This window comes from Anomaloglossus baeobatrachus, chromosome 2 (genome assembly GCF_048569485.1).
Source record: "Anomaloglossus baeobatrachus isolate aAnoBae1 chromosome 2, aAnoBae1.hap1, whole genome shotgun sequence".
NCBI classification, from domain to species: domain Eukaryota; kingdom Metazoa; phylum Chordata; class Amphibia; order Anura; family Aromobatidae; genus Anomaloglossus; species Anomaloglossus baeobatrachus.
The window spans coordinates 733484925-733502293 of NC_134354.1; the positions used below are offsets into that span (position 1 = coordinate 733484925).

Consider the following 17369-nt stretch of genomic DNA (forward strand, 5'->3'; position numbering starts at 1 on the left):
AGGTCTATGGGACTGCATAATAAACATGAAGGACACCTTATACATGGACTAGGGGTGCATTATACATGGAGGAGTATGGGGCTGCATAATACAAAATGATGATTTATGGCGCTACGTTATAATACATATAGCACTATGGGGGCTACATTATAATAAATGGAGGAATATGGAGGCTACCTTACACATGGTCACACATGGGTGTGCGTTATAAAACATGGAGGACTGTGGTGCAGTATAATATATGGAGTACTATGGGGTGAATTATAATACATGGAGAACTATGGGGGTGCATTATAATATATGACGGGTTATGTGGGACCCTTTATATTATACGGAAGGCTATGTGGGGGCCATTATAGTATTTGGAGATCTATATACAAGGAGGCCAAAGATACAAGTATGGGATGGGAATGTTTTGTGCTGAGGGAAAAAGGCTCTTTCCCTCAGCACCCAGCTTTCCCATGCTCTGCTATACATCTCTCAGCACCCAGCTTTACTCTGTTATGGGAAAGCTGGGTGCTGAGGGAAAGATGGATATCAGAACATGGGAAAGCTGGGTACTGATAGAGGGATTTCAGATCATGGGAAACCTGGGTGCTGAGGGTAAGAGCCAAGTGTCAGCATCATTATCCTGTACCCCGAGTGTCAGTGTCATTATCCCGCACCCTAAGTGTCGGTGTACGTGGAGGGGGGCCCCGATCCAAATTTTGCACCAGGGCCCATCAAACTCTAGTTACGCCACTGAGTATTAATCACTGTATTCTACATGAGGGTGCCTACTGCTATCTGGCTCTGCACTGTGCTATATACAGGCTATGCTATATACAAGCTGTATGCTACATGAGGGTGCCTAATGCTATCTGGCTCTCCACTGTGCTGTCTGGGTCTGCACTGTACTATATAGGTCTGTGTACTACATGAGGATACCTAATGCTATCTGGCTCTGCACTGTGTTATATAGGTGCTGTGTACTACATGAGGGTGCCTAATGCTATCTGGCTCTGCACTGTGGTATTTAGGGGCTGTGTACTACATGAGGGTGCCTATTGCTATCTGGGTCTGCATTGTGCTATATGTGTGCTGTATACTACATGAAGGTGCCTAATGCTATCTGGGTCTGCATTGTGCTATATGGGGGCTGCATAGTGCATGTGGGGGCTACATAATACTATATGGAGGACAATGGGGGCTTCATAACACAATATGGGGGCTGCATACTACTATACCCCCAGAGTTGTATGTCCCCTCCACCCAGGTGCTGTATGTCCCCCCCCACCCCAGACCTCCCTTGGGATGTATATACAGCAGTGTTAGTGTGCCCTATGTGCGGCCATGTCTGTTAGACAAGCCAGGAGGTGAATGAGGCTGTTGCCGGCTTCCCAATATTAGAAATATATATACAGGATAAATATATAAAAATAATGTGTGTGTATGTATGATATGTATCTATGTATGGCAGTGTATATGACTGTGTCTAGATTTATGTCTATTTATGTGTTTTTGTGAATTTCTCTTTAAGTATGTGTACGTGTGCCTGTATGTGTATGTATCTGTGCATGTCTATGTGTGGATGGGGCCCACTGAGACTCTTTCGCCCAGGGCCCACAAAAACCTGGAGCCGGCCCTGGGCGGGACTTCTCCCGGTGGGCTGGCCGGTGGAGGGGTGGGGGGCCGCCGCCCCCCGCCTCTCCCGCAGGTCTGCAGTGGCGTAGCGAAGGGGGGGCGGAGGGGGCAGTCCGCCCCGGGCGGCACATGTCAGGGGGGCGGCATTTTGGCCACTCGCCTTCAGTTCTGCTGTCCCTGGGCTGAGTTCCGGGGACCGCAGTCCTCGGCAGGAAACTGTGCTTCCGTCCCTTTAAGGCAGGGGTGGGGAACATCCAGCCCGCGATGACCTTTTCTGCGGCCCCCGGGGCACTGGGGCAGATTCCCGGAGGCTGCAGTGCTCGGGCAGCCGCTGATCTTGTCTATTGCCGGCAGACAGCACTGGGGGTGGGACTTCCTCCCTCCGGCTCCTACATGCTCCCCTGTGAAATTGCAGATAGAAGCAGAGTGATGGGGCAGGGGCCTGTATAGTGCCGTGCGTTCTGCCTCTCACCCTCCAGTTCTGTGCTCTGCTGCTCAGGTCTATAAGGTCTTTTCTTGGAGAGAAAAGAGGAGAATGAAGCCAGCCCTTGAACTGCTGCATCCATCACTTGTGCTGCACCTGATCTTACAGGGCAACTAAGCAGCAGGTACTTATATCTGTGTGTGCTGTGCATACGGCGCGTGCGTGTGCTGTGTATACGGTGCGTGCGTGTGCTGTGTATACGGCGCGTGCGTGTGCTGTGTATACGGCGCGTGCGTGTGCTGTGTATACGGCGCGTGCGTGTGCTGTGTATTCGGCGTGTGCGTGTGCTGTGTATATGGTGTGTATGTGTGCTGTGTATACGGCGCGTGCATGTGCTGTGTATACGGCGTGTGTGAGTGTGTGCTGTGTATATGGTGTGTATGTGTGCTGTGTTTGTTGTGTTTGGCACTTAATAAAGTTTCATATTGTGAGGTTTATTGGTATATCTAATTCCTGGTGTGCATATGTTTACCTGCAGAGCTTTTTTTCTTCTCCTTATGTACTGTGTATACGGCATGTTGAGTGCTGTGTATGGCTTGTGTGTGTATCTCCTGGGTCTGAGCCTCTCTTTTTTGTTCATTTTCTGTAAGACCAACACTTTTAAAAGGGCCACTGACAGATAGAATTGCTCCAGCGGTCACTTAGTACACAAAGGAGTGTTCCTCTCTGCTGCACTAAGCCACCGCTGGACCTAAACAATAATTCGCTGTAAAATAATAAAATAGATAATTGACATAACTGACAATGCGTTGTGTGACATGTCCAATATTCCAGCTTCTTTCTTCTGCGAATGCCTCAAAGCTGGCATTCTCTCAACATCAGGTGGGAAGAATGCCAGCTTCCAGTCATGCGCAGGAAAAAGAAGAAGCCAGACTGCTGGACTGATGTCATGCATCGCAAGTTCACAATGTAAGTTATTTATTTGATTTTTTTACTGCTAATTACCATTGTTTCAGTCCAGTTGTGGCTTTATATAGCAGGGAGGAGCATTCCTTGCTGTACTAAGTGAACATTGGAGCGATTGATCTGTCAATGGCCCTTTAAACATATTGTACGGCTCTCGCGGAATTATATTTCAAAATATGTGGCGTTTACGGCTCTTAGCCAAAAAGGTTCCTGACCCCTGAACTAGATGGACTTAGAGTTTCCCTTCAACCTTAAAAACTATGATACTATGATGATACTATGATACTATTTTATATGTAGGGTTACTGCGTCTTGTAAAGTAAGTTTCCAAACTGTATCATCAAATAGAAGTCCCAAAGCCAAAGCTGCAGCTTTAAATCTATCATGGAATACTCCATGAACGGTTTTTAAATGGTTATAACTTGTAGCTCCTCTGACATGCAGTAGTAAGAGGCGAAGGCAATATCTTTCTTGATCTTTGAGACTAAGGGCGGCTTTGCACATTGCGACATTGCACGTGCGATGTCGATGGGGTCAAATCGAAAGTGACGCACATCCGGCGTCGCAGTCGATATCGCAACGTGCAAATCCTTTTTGATACGATGAACGAGCGCAAAAGCGTCGTTATCGTATCATCGCTGCATTCTCTGACATTTCCATAATACCGGTGCAGCGACAGGTGCGATGTTGTTCCTCGCTCCTGCGGCAGCACACATCGCTGTGTGTGAAGCCGCAGGAGCAAGGAACTTCTCCTTATCTGCCGCCGGCTGCAATGAGAAGGACGGAGGTGGGCGGGATGTTTACATCCTGCTCATCTCCGCCCCTCCACTTCAATTGGCCGCCTGCCGTGTGACGTCGCTGTGACGCCGCACGACCCGCCCCCTTAGGAAGCATGCGGGTCGCCGGCCAGAGGGACGTCGCACGGCAGGTATGTGCGTGTGAAACTGCCGTAGCGATAATAATCGCTATTCGCTACGTCAGCTTTCACTAGATATTGCACGTGCGACGGGGGCGGGACTATCGCTGCAGCATCGGTAACACATTGTTACCGATGTCGCAGCGTGCAAAGCCCGCCTAACAGTATACATGCGTCCAATTATTGTGCTTACTCCACGTAGTCTTGGATTCCAAGTTTTTTTCCAAACATAATGCTCTGGAATCTCTCGATACAAATATTGCCTTGCATTTTCATCTCGTTGGTTTAGCAAAAACCATTCTAGTAATGTTGAGGTTGTGGTTAAAGTTTTGAACACATCTTCGACTTGAGCATCTTCAAAGAAATAAAGTTGTTGTTGATGTGGTAAATGAATAGCTAATCGTATAATGGCATGGGACTGTGAATGCATTGGAAAGGCAAATATTCGCCACGCAGCTTCGGGAGCACTGACATATCTTGAGTCTACAAAAGTTGAAGATTCATCATGGTTCAGAGTTTTCTGTTGGATTTCGACATTAGCTTTGTCATGGCCTTTGTAGATGTACTTAAAAAGATATTTTACACTTTTGATTGAACCACAGATTTCCACGTTGATGTGACAGTTGTAGCGTTTTAGTAGGTATAGATTGTATGGGACTATCCATGAGTTATTGATATGTTTATTTTTGTGAACAATGTTCTCAATATCTTGTCGTTGGTATGATGGGTAGCCATCTAAATCTTTAACAGTGTGCTGTTTTAAGTCCTTTGGAAATTTTTAGTACATTTTCCGTTTTGCATGCATGGACTTGCTGGATTAAGAACTCCACATGGACCATGAACCATGTGAGACACTACAATGTCATAGAGCTCTGGATATTGTTGTTGGTTAGCAATCTCAGCCCATACTATGTTGTCGATGTCTTCTTCGGTGAGAATCTTAGAATTGGTGTCTAAGATAAGGAGAATATGTGCATGTGGTAGACCTCTTTTTTGAAACTCGATGACCTGAACCATTGCTATGACTGTTCCAAAGAGGCCATTTTTGATGTCTTGTAAAAGGCTTTTTAGTTTTAGCCGAAATATGCGTGCAACTAAGTCAGGCCTATGTTCTACGTGTTGCCATGGTTCCAGATGCTCGGTGATTTCTACCCATTTGGGATTACAGGTCATGGTAACAAAAATGTCTGGTTTTCCATACTTAGTGACTATTGCCATTGCATCATGATAACGTTGTTGCATGTTGCGGGGGCTTCCTTCAAATGACGATGGTAGAATAACTGTTTTGCCAATAGGTATTCCCTTTTCAATTGATTTTTGTTGCAAATGTTCTTGAAGAACACAGTAGTCTTCTACTTTGAGGATTTTTTGATTTTGTCTTATGTAATTCAGGCGATTAGCTTCTATTTTAACATATGCGTCTACTAAGTACTGTTGTGTTAGTTTTCCACCGTTTAAAATTGGATTAAAGTGATTGCGGACAGAGAGTTGAAAACTGTAGTATTGCAGTTGTGTTATTCTTCTAGTAGTACCTTGTTGTTGTAGGTTTTCATGCCAGCCTTGATCACCTCTTGGAAAGAAAAGCGGATATAGAAGAGCATCAAGGTTGCTGTGTAAAATGCTAATCCGCTGTGTTTTAGGAAGTAAAGGGTTGCTTTTGTCTGGGTGAAGATGAACTAATATATCCCTGTTAAAAGGAGGCTCTCCATAATCATTTTGGAAAACTACTGTGACCTCACTAATGCGTGGTTTGTTGTATCGCCGTGGATCTTGTCCACGTTCTTGTTTAATGGCCATGACAATAGAAGGCATTGAAGTTCCATATGTGACAGCCTTCTGTTCTTCGGCTTCTACGTCTTTTAGCATGCGATATGCAGCTGCAAATGGGTTGATTTGTTGTAAAAGTTGTGCAATTTGATGCATCATTTCAGTATTACACTTTTTGTTTTCGTGAACAGTCAGCCGTTGTTCTGTTGCTTCATTTGGATCCAAGATGTATAAGGCTGCTTTCACACCTCCGGTTTTTGCTATGCGGCACAATCCGGCACTTTGCAGGAAAATCGCAACCGTTTTTTTTTGCTGCCGGTTGCGATTTTCCTGCATAGACTTTAATTAGTGCCACATTGTGCCGCATGGCCTTGCGTTCCGTCCGGTTTTTGCCGCATGCGGCAGATTTAGCCGATGCGGCGGCCGGATGGAACGTTGCCTGGCACGTTTTTTCGTGCGGCAAAAAAAAAAACGCATCGCGCCGCATTCGGCCGATGCGGCGCATTTTTCAATGCATGCCTATGGCGGCCGGATGCGGCGCGATGCGGCAATAACCGCATCCGGCCGCCGCATGCGGTTTTTGCCACTGCGCATGCTCAGTAGCATGCCGCAAGCGGCAAAAAACGGACTGGCCGCAAAGGAAAAACTTATGCAAAGGATGCGGTGTTTTCACCGCATCCGTTGCATAGCTTGCACAGCCGGATTGAGCCGCAGAGCTCAAGCCGGATGTGTGAAAGTAGCCTAATTGAGCATATTTTGGAGTTTGGCCCATTTCTGGATGAAGTGTCCCTTTGCGGTGGTAAATTTGACCATGAATTTTAAAACAATACGGGCCAAATCCTGGAGGTGGTGCAATATTGGCTCCAAATGAAGCAAATGCATGTGAACTGTTGATGCTTCGGATATTGTCCATAAAGTATTGAGGTATGGGCAACTGAATTTTCCCTTTTTGGCAGCATTGAGTGAACAGATTGTCTGCTGGTTTTTCATCGGTAAAATTGTGCGAGTTGCATTTGGAGCAGAGTGAATTCATCTTTCCACAGTAGTGCTGAATAATTGTATTTTCGTTATGTGTTCTGCTGGCTGTAAAAAGTTGAATATTGTGTTGAGTTTGGCTGAGATGGTAGAGCATTCTTTTGTGATGAATTAGGCGATCATGTTGTTGTCTTTTTAGTTTGGAAGGTGGGGATTCCTGTCTCCGTTGTTGGCTGTGGGCTTCTGCATCCTGAGCTTGTCTTGCAGCAGTTTGTTGTGGTGTCTCTTGTAGGCGACGTTGTGTGTGAGCTTGAGCATCGTGGGCTTGTCTCTTGGCAGTTTGTTGAAGTGTCTCTTGTTTTCTATGTTGTGTGTGAGCTGTGGCATCTTGTGCTTGTCTGTCCACAGTTTGTTGAAGTGTCTCTTGTTTTCTACGTTGTTTGTGAGCTGTGGCATCTTTTGCTTGTCTGTCCACAGTTTGTTGAAGTGTCTCTTGTTTTCTACGTTGTGTGTGAGCTTGAGCATCGTGGGCTTGTCTATCGGAAGTTTGTTTAGGTGAGGCTTTGTGTCGACATAGTCTGTGTGAATTAGCATCTCTGGCTTGTCTTTCAGTAGTTTGTTGAAGTGTCTCGACGTTGCGACGTTGTTGTCGCATTGATGCTGCTGCTATTTTTCTATCATGTTTGCTGGTGTATTTTCGCTTACGCCCCCTTGTAAGACAGAGCTCGTCAGGTGTTCTTGGGTGAAGCTGTGAAAGGCAGACAGATAGACGGAATAAGACAGTTAGATTGTCGAGTCAAGTAAAGGATTTTTTTTGTTAGAGTACTGTGCATGAGAGAAGGTGTTGAGTTGACTTGTGAGAGCTATGTTGCACTGTGTTAGTGAGCAGGTCTTTACAAATGTTGCTGAAAGTATATTACTACATGGTTTACATTATGTGTGTGTTCCACGTGGAAAAACTGTAGGAGTGTGGGAGTGTTTATCGTTGTGTTGTGACCTTCTTTGTGGGCTACGATACAGTAAGGTATGAGATGGGTAGAAATCTCGTTAGTTTTTTGCGTTGTTAGTTGCCTCCATTTGTAATGTAAGGCAGTTGATGTGACAGTACTTGTGCCATTGCTAAGGGGGCGTTGGGTTATGGAGGTTGCATTGGGGCATCAATTTATCTGCGCAGGCAGATGCAAACTGGAGCTAGTGGAGGCAAGACATGTTTGTGAGGTGGGATGATTTTGGTAGTTACTATGTGTCTTTTGTGTGTGTCCATTCCTTTCTTCTTCTGGCTTACCTGTTCATTTTCAATTTCTTGTGGTGTCTCCTGTTGTGGTGGAAGTGCGGGAGGTGGTACTTCCAAGGCTTGTCTGTTGTCCTTTTTTTGAAGAGTATCTTGGTGTAGCTGTGGTGTGTGAGCCGTACCCTCGTGGGTTATTGTGCAGGCAGTTTGTTTACGCGTGTCTTGTTCTGGAGGCTGTGTGCTAGTGTTGGCATCACATCGTTGTCTGTTGACCTCTTGTTGTATTTGCCTTTGTTTTTGACGTTGTAGTTGCCTTCTTTTTGCTGCAGCTGCTTTTCGTTCCTGGTCGGTGGTGTACTTGTGCTTCGGCCCCATTATAAGGCAATCAGTGTAAATCGTGCTGGACGTAATCTGAAAAAGACACAAAAATTGCAAGACATGGTAAATGATATGGTAGACTACAGGCAAGAAGTATGTATTCAGCGGCCTGTTATTTTTTTTTTTTTGTTTGATTTTTGTTCAAGGTATGTATCAGTGTGTGTGAGGTAAAGTCTTGAATAATGATGTTTAATTTTTTGCTCGATGGTCTTCAGCTGTGCAGCACGCATCAGCGTGTTTGACAGCGGGAGACCATCGATCTGAATGTGCAGGGAACTGTCGTAGACTGGTAACCATGGTACACAATCGGATAACTATGCAAATTGCTTTGCTTATTTACCCAATGCGTACCATAGTTACCAGCATACGCCGATTCCCGCACACGTGTACCGTGAGCTGGGGTAAGCTGGTAACCATGGTACACATTGGCTAAGAAACCAAAGTGCTTTCCATAGTTACAGGATTGTATACCATTGTTACCTGCGTAAGTCGTTAAGCTGCTAATCAGAGTGCAAATTGGCTAACTATGCAAATCGACAGTGGTGGTTTATTTTTTGCTTGTTGATCACTTGCTGTGTAGCTGTGTGCACCCCCATGCTGCGCATTCCCCATCGTGCTCCATCCCCCATGCTGCGCACTCCCAAACGTGCTCCATCCCCCATGCTGCGCACTGCCCATCGTTCTCCATCCTCCATGCTGTGCATCCCTCCATTGTGCTCCATCTCCCATGCTGCACCAGCATCAGCCTCTCTGCCCCCTGCATCAGCCTCTCCTCTCTGTCCCCAGCATCATCCTCTCTCGTCCCAGCCTACCCCAGCCTCAGCCTCCCCCAGCATCAGCCTCTCTTCTCTCAGCCTCCCCCCTCCCAGCCTCCCTCCTCCCAGCCTCCCCCAGCATCAGCCTCCCCCTCCCAGCCTCCCCTAGCATCAGCCTCCACCTCCCAGCCTCCCCCTCCCAGCCTCCCCCAGCATCAGCCTCCGCCTCCCAGCCTCCCCCAGCATCAGCCTCCGCCTCCCAGCCTCCCCCTGCATCAGCCTCTCTCCTCCCAGCCTCCCCCAGCATCAGCCTCCGCCTCCCAGCCTCCCCCAGCATCAGCCTCCGCCTCCCAGCCTCCCCCAGCATCACCCTCTCTCCTCCCAGCCTCCCCCAGCATCAGCCTCTCTCCTCCCAGCCTCCTCCAGCATCAGCCTCTCTACTCCCAGCCTCCCCTAGCATCAGCCTCCCCTCCCAGCCTCCCCCAGCATCAGCCTCCCCCAGCATCAGCCTCCCTCCTCCCAGCCTCCCTCCTCCCAGCCTTCCCCAGGATCAGCCTCTCTCCTCCCAGCCTCTCTCTTCCCAGCCTTCCCCAGCATCAGCCTCCCCCTTCAGCCTCCCTCAGCATCAGCCTCCCCCAGCATCAGCCTCTCTCCTTCCAGCCTCCCCCAGCATCAGCCTCTCTCCTCCCAGCCTCCCTCCTCCCAGCCTCCCCCAGCATCAGCCTCCCCCAGCATCAGCCTCTCTCCTTCCAGCCTCCCCCAGCATCAGCCTCTCTCCACTCAGCCTCCCTCCTCCCAGCCTTCCCCAGGATCAGCCTCTCTCCTCCCAGCCTCCCTCTTCCCAGCCTTCCCCAGCATCAGCCTCCCCCAGCATCAGCCTCTCTCCTTCCAGCCTCCCCCAGCATCAGCCTCCCCCAGCATCAGCCTCCCTCCTCCCAGCCTCCTTCCTCTCAGCCTCCCCCAGCATCAGCCTCCCCCTCCCAGCCTCCCCCAGCATCAGCCTCCCCCAGCATCAGCCTCCCTCCTCCCAGCCTCCCTCCTCCCAGCCTTCCCCAGCATCAGCCTCCCCCTCCCAGCCTCCCTCAGCATCAGCCTCCCCCAGCATCAGCCTCTCTCCTTCCAGCCTCCCCAGCATCAGCCTCCCCCAGCATCAGCTTCTCTCCTTCCAGCCTCCCCCAGCATCAGCCTCCCCCAGCATCAGCCTCCCCCAGCATCAGCCTCCCCCAGCATCAGCCTCTCTCCTTCCAGCCTCCCCCAGCATCAGCCTCCCCCCAGCATCAGCCTCTCTCATCCCAGCCTCCCCCAGCATCAGCCTCCCCCAGCATCAGCCTCTCTCCTCCCAGCCTCCCCCTGCATCAGCCTACACCCTCCCAGCCTCCCCCAACATCAGCCTCCCCCAGCATCAGCCTCCTCCTCCCAGCCTTCCCCAGGATCAGCCTCTTTCCTCCCAGCCTCCTCCAGCACGCCGTGCTCCTCTGCCGACACTCACAGATCCGATCGCATACACTCACACACACACACACACCCGATCGCATACACTCACACACACACACACCCGATCGCATACACTCACACACACCCGATCGCATACACTCACACACACACACCCGATCGCATACACTCACACACACCCGATCGCATACACTCACACACACCCGATCGCATACACTCACACACACCCGATCGCATACACTCACACACACCCGATCGCATACACACACACACACCCGATCGCATACACTCACACACCCCCGATCGCATACACTCACACACACAAACATTGATGATATTAAACATCCGCGCTCCCGTGCTCCCACGCACAACATCCGGAGATACCACATGCTTCTGGCCATGTGATCCTCCGGCAGGTCCTGGAAGCTCACTGCACAGTATCGCCGCCGAGAAGCAAGCGATATCCCAGGATGTTGTGAGTGTGTGGATGCGATGTGATGTGTGTGTGAGGTGTGTGTGAGAGTGAGTGTGATCTGATGTGTATGTGTGTGTGTGTGTGTGTGTGTGTTGTTATGTGTGTGCGTGTGTGTATGTTCCGCCGCTGCAGGACCTTGATGCGCTGGTAACTATGCTACCATGGTTACCATCGTATCTCGTCCCCCACTCGCACGGGAGCCCATACCAGCATACGCCGGCCAGCCCCAGCAATGCGAGGGTATGTGTCAGCTGGGTTGGCGGCGTACGCTGATGTGGTCTCCCGGGGATACAGTACTCACGTGGGAGTCGTGGCTCCGTGACCGTGTCGGTTCGGGGAATGCGTGGGGGGGTGGGGCCAGAGCTAGCGTGCATTGCATGAGGGGGGCGGGGCGTGGCCGAGTTGCCAATGCCTGCAGGGTGCCAATCTGTGGGGGGGGCGGAGCCTGGGCAAGCGGCCGGCCAATCCGTGTGGGGGCGCAGCCTGGGCGAGCGGCCAATCCGTGTGGGGGGGCGGGGCCATTTCGAGCCCAGCAGCCAATCAGCTTTGTGTCACCGTAAGGACACAATTTTGGAGCAAGACAGATAGACAGACAGATAGACAGACAGAATAAGGCAATTATATATATAGATAATATACAGTGCCTACAAGTAGTATTCAACCCCCTGCAGATTTAGCAGGTTTGATAAGATGCAAATAAGTTAGAGCCTGCAAACTTCAAACAAGAGCAGGATTTATTAACAGATGCATAAATCTTACAAACCAACAAGTTATGTTGCTCAGTTAAATTTTAATAAATTTTCAACATAAAAGTGTGGGTCAATTATTATTCAACCCCTAGGTTTAATATTTTGTGGAATAACCCTTGTTTGCAATTACAGCTAATAATCGTCTTTTATAAGACCTGATCAGGCCGGCACAGGTCTCTGGAGTTATCTTGGCCCACTCCTCCATGCAGATCTTCTCCAAGTTATCTAGGTTCTTTGGGTGTCTCATGTGGACTTTAATCTTGAGCTCCTTCCACAAGTTTTCAATTGGGTTAAGGTCAGGAGACTGACTAGGCCACTGCAACACCTTGATTTTTTTCCCTCTTGAACCAGGCCTTGGTTTTCTTGGCTGTTTGCTTTGGGTCGTTGTCTTGTTGGAAGATGAAATGACGACCCATCTTAAGATCCTTGATGGAGGAGCGGAGGTTCTTGGCCAAAATCTCCAGGTAGGCCGTGCTATCCATCTTCCCATGGATGCGGACCAGATGGCCAGGCCCCTTGGCTGAGAAACAGCCCCACAGCATGATCCTGCCACCACCATGTTTGACTGTAGGGATGGTATTCTTGGGGTCGTATGCAGTGCCATCCAGTCTCCAAACGTCACGTGTGTGGTTGGCACCAAAGATCTCGATCTTGGTCTCATCAGACCAGAGAACCTTGAACCAGTCTGTCTCAGAGTCCTCCAAGTGATCATGAGCAAACTGTAGACGAGCCTTGACATAACGCTTTGAAAGTAAAGGTACCTTACGGGATCGTCTGGAACGGAGACCATTGCGGTGGAGTACATTGGTTTCAGGCAATACCATAAGTAATGTCCCCACTGCCATGAGATCTTCCCGGAGCTCCTTCCTTGTTGTCCTTGGGTTAGCCTTGACTCTTCGGACAAGCATGGCCTCGGCACGGGTGGAAACTTTCAAAGGCTATCCAGGCCGTGGAAGGCTAACAGTAGTTCCATAAGCCTTCCACTTCCGGATGATGCTCCCAACAGTGGCGACAGGTAGGCCCAACTCCTTGGAAAGGGTTTTGTACCCCTTGCCAGCCTTGTGACCCTCCACGATCTTGTCTCTGATGGCCTTGGAATGCTCCTTTGTCTTTCCCATGTTGACCAAGTATGAGTGCTGTTCACAAGTTTGGGGAGGGTCTTAATTAGTCAGAAAAGGCTGGAAAAAGAGATAATTAATCCAAACATGTGAAGCTCATTGTTCTTTGTGCCTGAAATACTTCTTAATACTTTAGGGGAACCAAACAGAATTCTTGTGGATTGAGGGGTTGAATAATAAATGACCCTCTGAATAAACTTTTCACAATTTAAAAATAAAAAAAGAAATAACATTCTTTTTGCTGCAGTGCATTTCACACTTCCAGACTGATCTACAGTCCAAATGTCACAATGCCAAGTTAATTCCGAATGTGTAAACCTGCTAAATCTGCAGGGGGTTGAATACTACTTGTAGGCACTGTACATGTATATGCATACTTTTGAGACGAGAATATGCCTATAATCCAGATCTTGTATTTTTTTTATTTTTCATTTTAACAGACGCGTTGCTGAATTATTTCTAATTGACTTTGAGATCAGCGGAATCCACATGAATGAGGAGAAGGTCAGTCCCAATTATATAAGATGTACCTCGATTGTGTATGGCATCTGTGTGTATGTGACGGTGCAATATATCTTCTGTAAGCAGAAGGGATGTTATACAATTGCAATCAAAATTATTCACTCCCCCCATTGGAAATTGCCACTTTTACTGACTACTGCAGTCTCAGAAGTATTCAACTCCTTCATGACACTCCTCTTTGGTACTTAGTGAGCCCCTTTGGCTGGTATGACCTGTTGCAATCATGATACATAGCCAGGCAAAGCTTCTGGCATCATTAGTAAGGAATCTTAAATCATTCCTCACTGGAGATCGCCTCCAGGTCACTAATATTCTTGGTCTTGCTGCTGGAGCCGCCTTCTTGACATCCCACCAAAGACATTTTTTTTGCAGTTCATCAGGTGACTGTGGAAACTTCAGGTTGCTCCATGACTTCTGAAATCAAGCCTTGGTGGCCTTTAATGCTTGGGATCTTTTTATTATTGGAAGGTCCAGTTACACAGAAGCTACTGCTTCATCAGAGAAGGCATGATGTTTTTCTTTTTCGCTCTATTGGGAGACCCAGACAATTGGGTGTATAGGCTATGCCTCCGGAGGCCGCACAAAGTACTACACTTAAAAGTGTTAGGCCCCTCCCCTTCTGCCAATACACCCCCCGTGCTCCCACGGGCTGCTCAGTTTTTTGCTTTGTGCGAAGGAGGTCAGACACGCACAGCACAGCTCCACAGATTAGTCAGCAGCAGCCGCTGACTAGGTCGGATGGAAGAAAAGTGGGCCCATATAGGGCCCCCAGCATGCTCCCTTCTCACCCCACTTTTGTCGGCGGTGTTGTTAAGGTTGAGGTATCCATTGCGGGTACGGCGGCTGGAGCCCACATGCTGTTTTTCCTTCCCCATCCCCCTTAGGGCTCTGGGTGAAGTGGGCTCTTATCGGTCTCCAGGCACTGAGACCGGGCTTCATCCACAACTCCTGTGGAGCCTGATGGATAGGAGCCGATACCGTTCAGGGACATGGCCCTGCATCTTAAAGGTACTCTGTATCCCTATGGGGACCGCGCACGGCATCACCTCAGCTTTGCTGGGTGTGCTAGTGCACCGGGGACCGCGGCGCTGACCGGGTCTATATGTGCCATTACACACTCAGCGTCGCTGAGTGTGTTTATATGTAAGGGCTACCGCACTGACCGCCGTTGCCACGGGACACTGCGGCGCGGCTGGGACTTGTAGTTCGCCGGGGACTTTCACGCGACCGCGCTTTTACGGCGGCCGCATTTATTACTACAGTCCCCGGCTTCATTGCGGCCTAGTTTCCCTTTTTTTTTTTTTTTCTCCCGCCCTCAGCCCTGACAGGCAGGGGAAGGGCGGGACGCTGCACGGAGCGAGCAGCAATGAGGGCTGGAGTATGATTTACATGCTCCACTTCCCTCACTGTACACAGTATGAGCGCCCGTTTCGCGCTCTTTCTAGGCCACGCCCACAGCTTCCTCAGCTCGTCAGGACGCCGCAGCCATTCCTGTCAGCTCCACCGACGCTGCAGAGAGGGACATATTCATGGGAGACCCAGACACGGTCTCTGGTGGCCTCACAACCGCTTAGGCGGCTGGTAAACAGCACATGTGGTGCTAGCCCCATGGTGCTGTATTGTATGGGTACATTATTTGTGTACTGTATATAATTTACACTGTATGAGCACAGTTCTTTCTGGCTATATACCCTATTGTGTTACTCAGGGAAAACTATAGCATGGCGCCCATAAAAGGCAGGGGTGCCAAAACACAGGCTTATTATGTTGCCTGCGCCGCATGTAAGCGACCCCTGTGACACTTCCTCAGCCGGATCCTCTGCTAAGAGGGGCCCAGGGGGAGCCACCTGTTGACACTGTCCAGGTGACGGGGACTGAGTTTGCAGCCTTTAAGGATCAACTCTCTGAGACTATGGCTAAGATACTAGAAGCCTTGCAGTCCAGACCGGTATCTCAGCAAAGGGACTCTGTTGAATCATTGTTCCCTGACCCCCCTCAGTTGGACCAACAATGTCCTCACGGGGTATCTCATACATCCCAGACGGAGGGTTCGGACTTAGAACCTAGCCCCAGATCGTCTAAGCGAGCCCGCTTAGAATTTCCCTCGACATCATATTGTTTAGGGTCTCAGCGGGGGGATTCTCTGGTTGATGATGCGGAAACAGCTGATCATGATTCTGATCCTGGGAGCGCTCTCAATCTTAATTCTCCAGACGGGGACGCCATAGTGAATGATCTTATTGCATCCATTCATCAGTTGCTGGATATTCTTCCCTCAGCCCCTCCGGCGGAGGAGTCTGATTCTCAGCAGGAGAAATTTCGCTTCAGGTTCCCCAAGCGTACACAGAGTATGTTTCTAGACCACTCTGATTTCAGAGAGGCAATCCAGAATCACCATGCTTGTCCGGATAAGCGTTTCTCTAAGCGCCTTAAGGATACACGTTATCCTTTTCCCCCGGAAGTGGTTAAAGGTTGGATTCAATGTCCCAAAGTGGATCCTCCAATCTCCAGACTGGCGGCTAGATCCATACTTGCAGTGGAAGATGGGGCCTCGCTTAAAGATGCCACTGACAGGCAGATGGAGCTCTGGATGAAATCCATCTATGAAGCTATCGGAGCTTCTTTTGCCCCAGCATTCGCAGCCGTATGGGCGCTACAAGCTATATCAGCAGGTCAAGCGAAAATTGAAGCGGCCGCGCCACAAGTGGCTTCCATTACCTCCCAGACCTCGGCAATTGCGTCTTACGCTATGAATGCTGTCCTGGACTCTGTGAGCCGTACGGCAGTTGCGACCGCCAATTCGGTAGTAGTCCGCAGGGCCTTGTGGCTACGGGAGTGGAAGGCAGATTCCGCTTCCAAAAAAGCGTTTAACCGGTTTGCCAAATTCTGGCGACAGGCTCTTTGGCGAGCGCCTGGATGAAATCATCAAACAATCCAAGGGAAAGGATACATCCTTACCCCAGCCCAAGCAGAACCTCTCCCAACAGAGGAGAGGGCAGTCGAGGTTTCGGTCCTTTCGGGGCGCGGGCAGGTCCCAATTCTCCTCGTCCAAAAGGTCTCAGAAAGAACAAAGGAACTCTGATGCATGGCGGTCTAAGTCACGTCCTAAAAAGGCCATTGGGAGCACCGCTAACAAAGCGGCTGCCTCATGACTTCTACCTCCTCTAGTAGCATCCTCGGTCGGTGGCAGGCTCTCCCGCTTTTGCGACACCTGGCTGCCACAAATAAAAGACCGCTGGGTGAGAGACATTCTGTCTCACGGTTACAAGATTGAGTTCATCTCTCGTCCCCCGACTCGATTCTTCAGGTCTTCTCCGCCTCCCGAGAGAGCCGAGGCTCTTCTGCAGGCGCTGGGCACTCTGAAGGCAGAAGGAGTGGTGGTCCCTGTTCCTCTTCATCAACAGGGCCACGGTTTTTACTCCAACTTGTTTGTGGTCCCAAAGAAGGACGGGTCTTTCCGTCCTGTCTTAGACCTGAAACTTCTCAACAAACACGTAAAGACCAGGCGGTTCCGGATGGAATCCCTTCGCTCCGTCATCGCCTCAATGTCCCAAGGAGATTTCCTTGCATCGATCGATATCAAAGATGCTTATCTCCACGTTCCGATTGCCCCAGAGCACCAGCGCTTCTTGCGCTTCGCCATAGGAAACGAACACCTGCAGTTCGTGGCACTGCCATTCGGCCTGGCAACAGCCCCACGGGTTTTCACCAAGGTTATGGCTACTGTAGTAGCGGTCCTCCATTCTCAGGGTCACTCGGTGATCCCGTACTTGGACGATCTGTTGATCAAGGCACCCTCTCTAGAGGCATGCCAACACAGCCTCGACGCTACCCTGGAGACTCTCCAGAGTTTCGGGTGGATCATCAATTTTCCAAAGTCAAATCTGACACCGGCCCAATCGCTCACATACCTTGGCATGGAGTTTCATACCCTCTCAGCGATAGTGAAGCTTCCGCTGATCAAGCAGCGGTCACTACAGACAGGGGTACAATCTCTCCTTCAAGGCCAGTCACACCC

The 17369-nt window shown here is 49.7% G+C and overlaps 1 protein-coding gene across 1 annotated transcript in view; it reads left to right on the forward strand.

Annotated features, from left to right (window-relative positions):
* Positions 1-17369, forward strand: part of MIPEP (mitochondrial intermediate peptidase) — a 225448-nt gene that overhangs the window by 56731 nt on the left and 151348 nt on the right. Inside the window, exon 5 of the mRNA XM_075337383.1 lies at positions 13270-13333. Coding sequence (XP_075193498.1) covers positions 13270-13333 — 64 coding nt within the window. The remainder of the gene's footprint in view (positions 1-13269; positions 13334-17369) is intronic.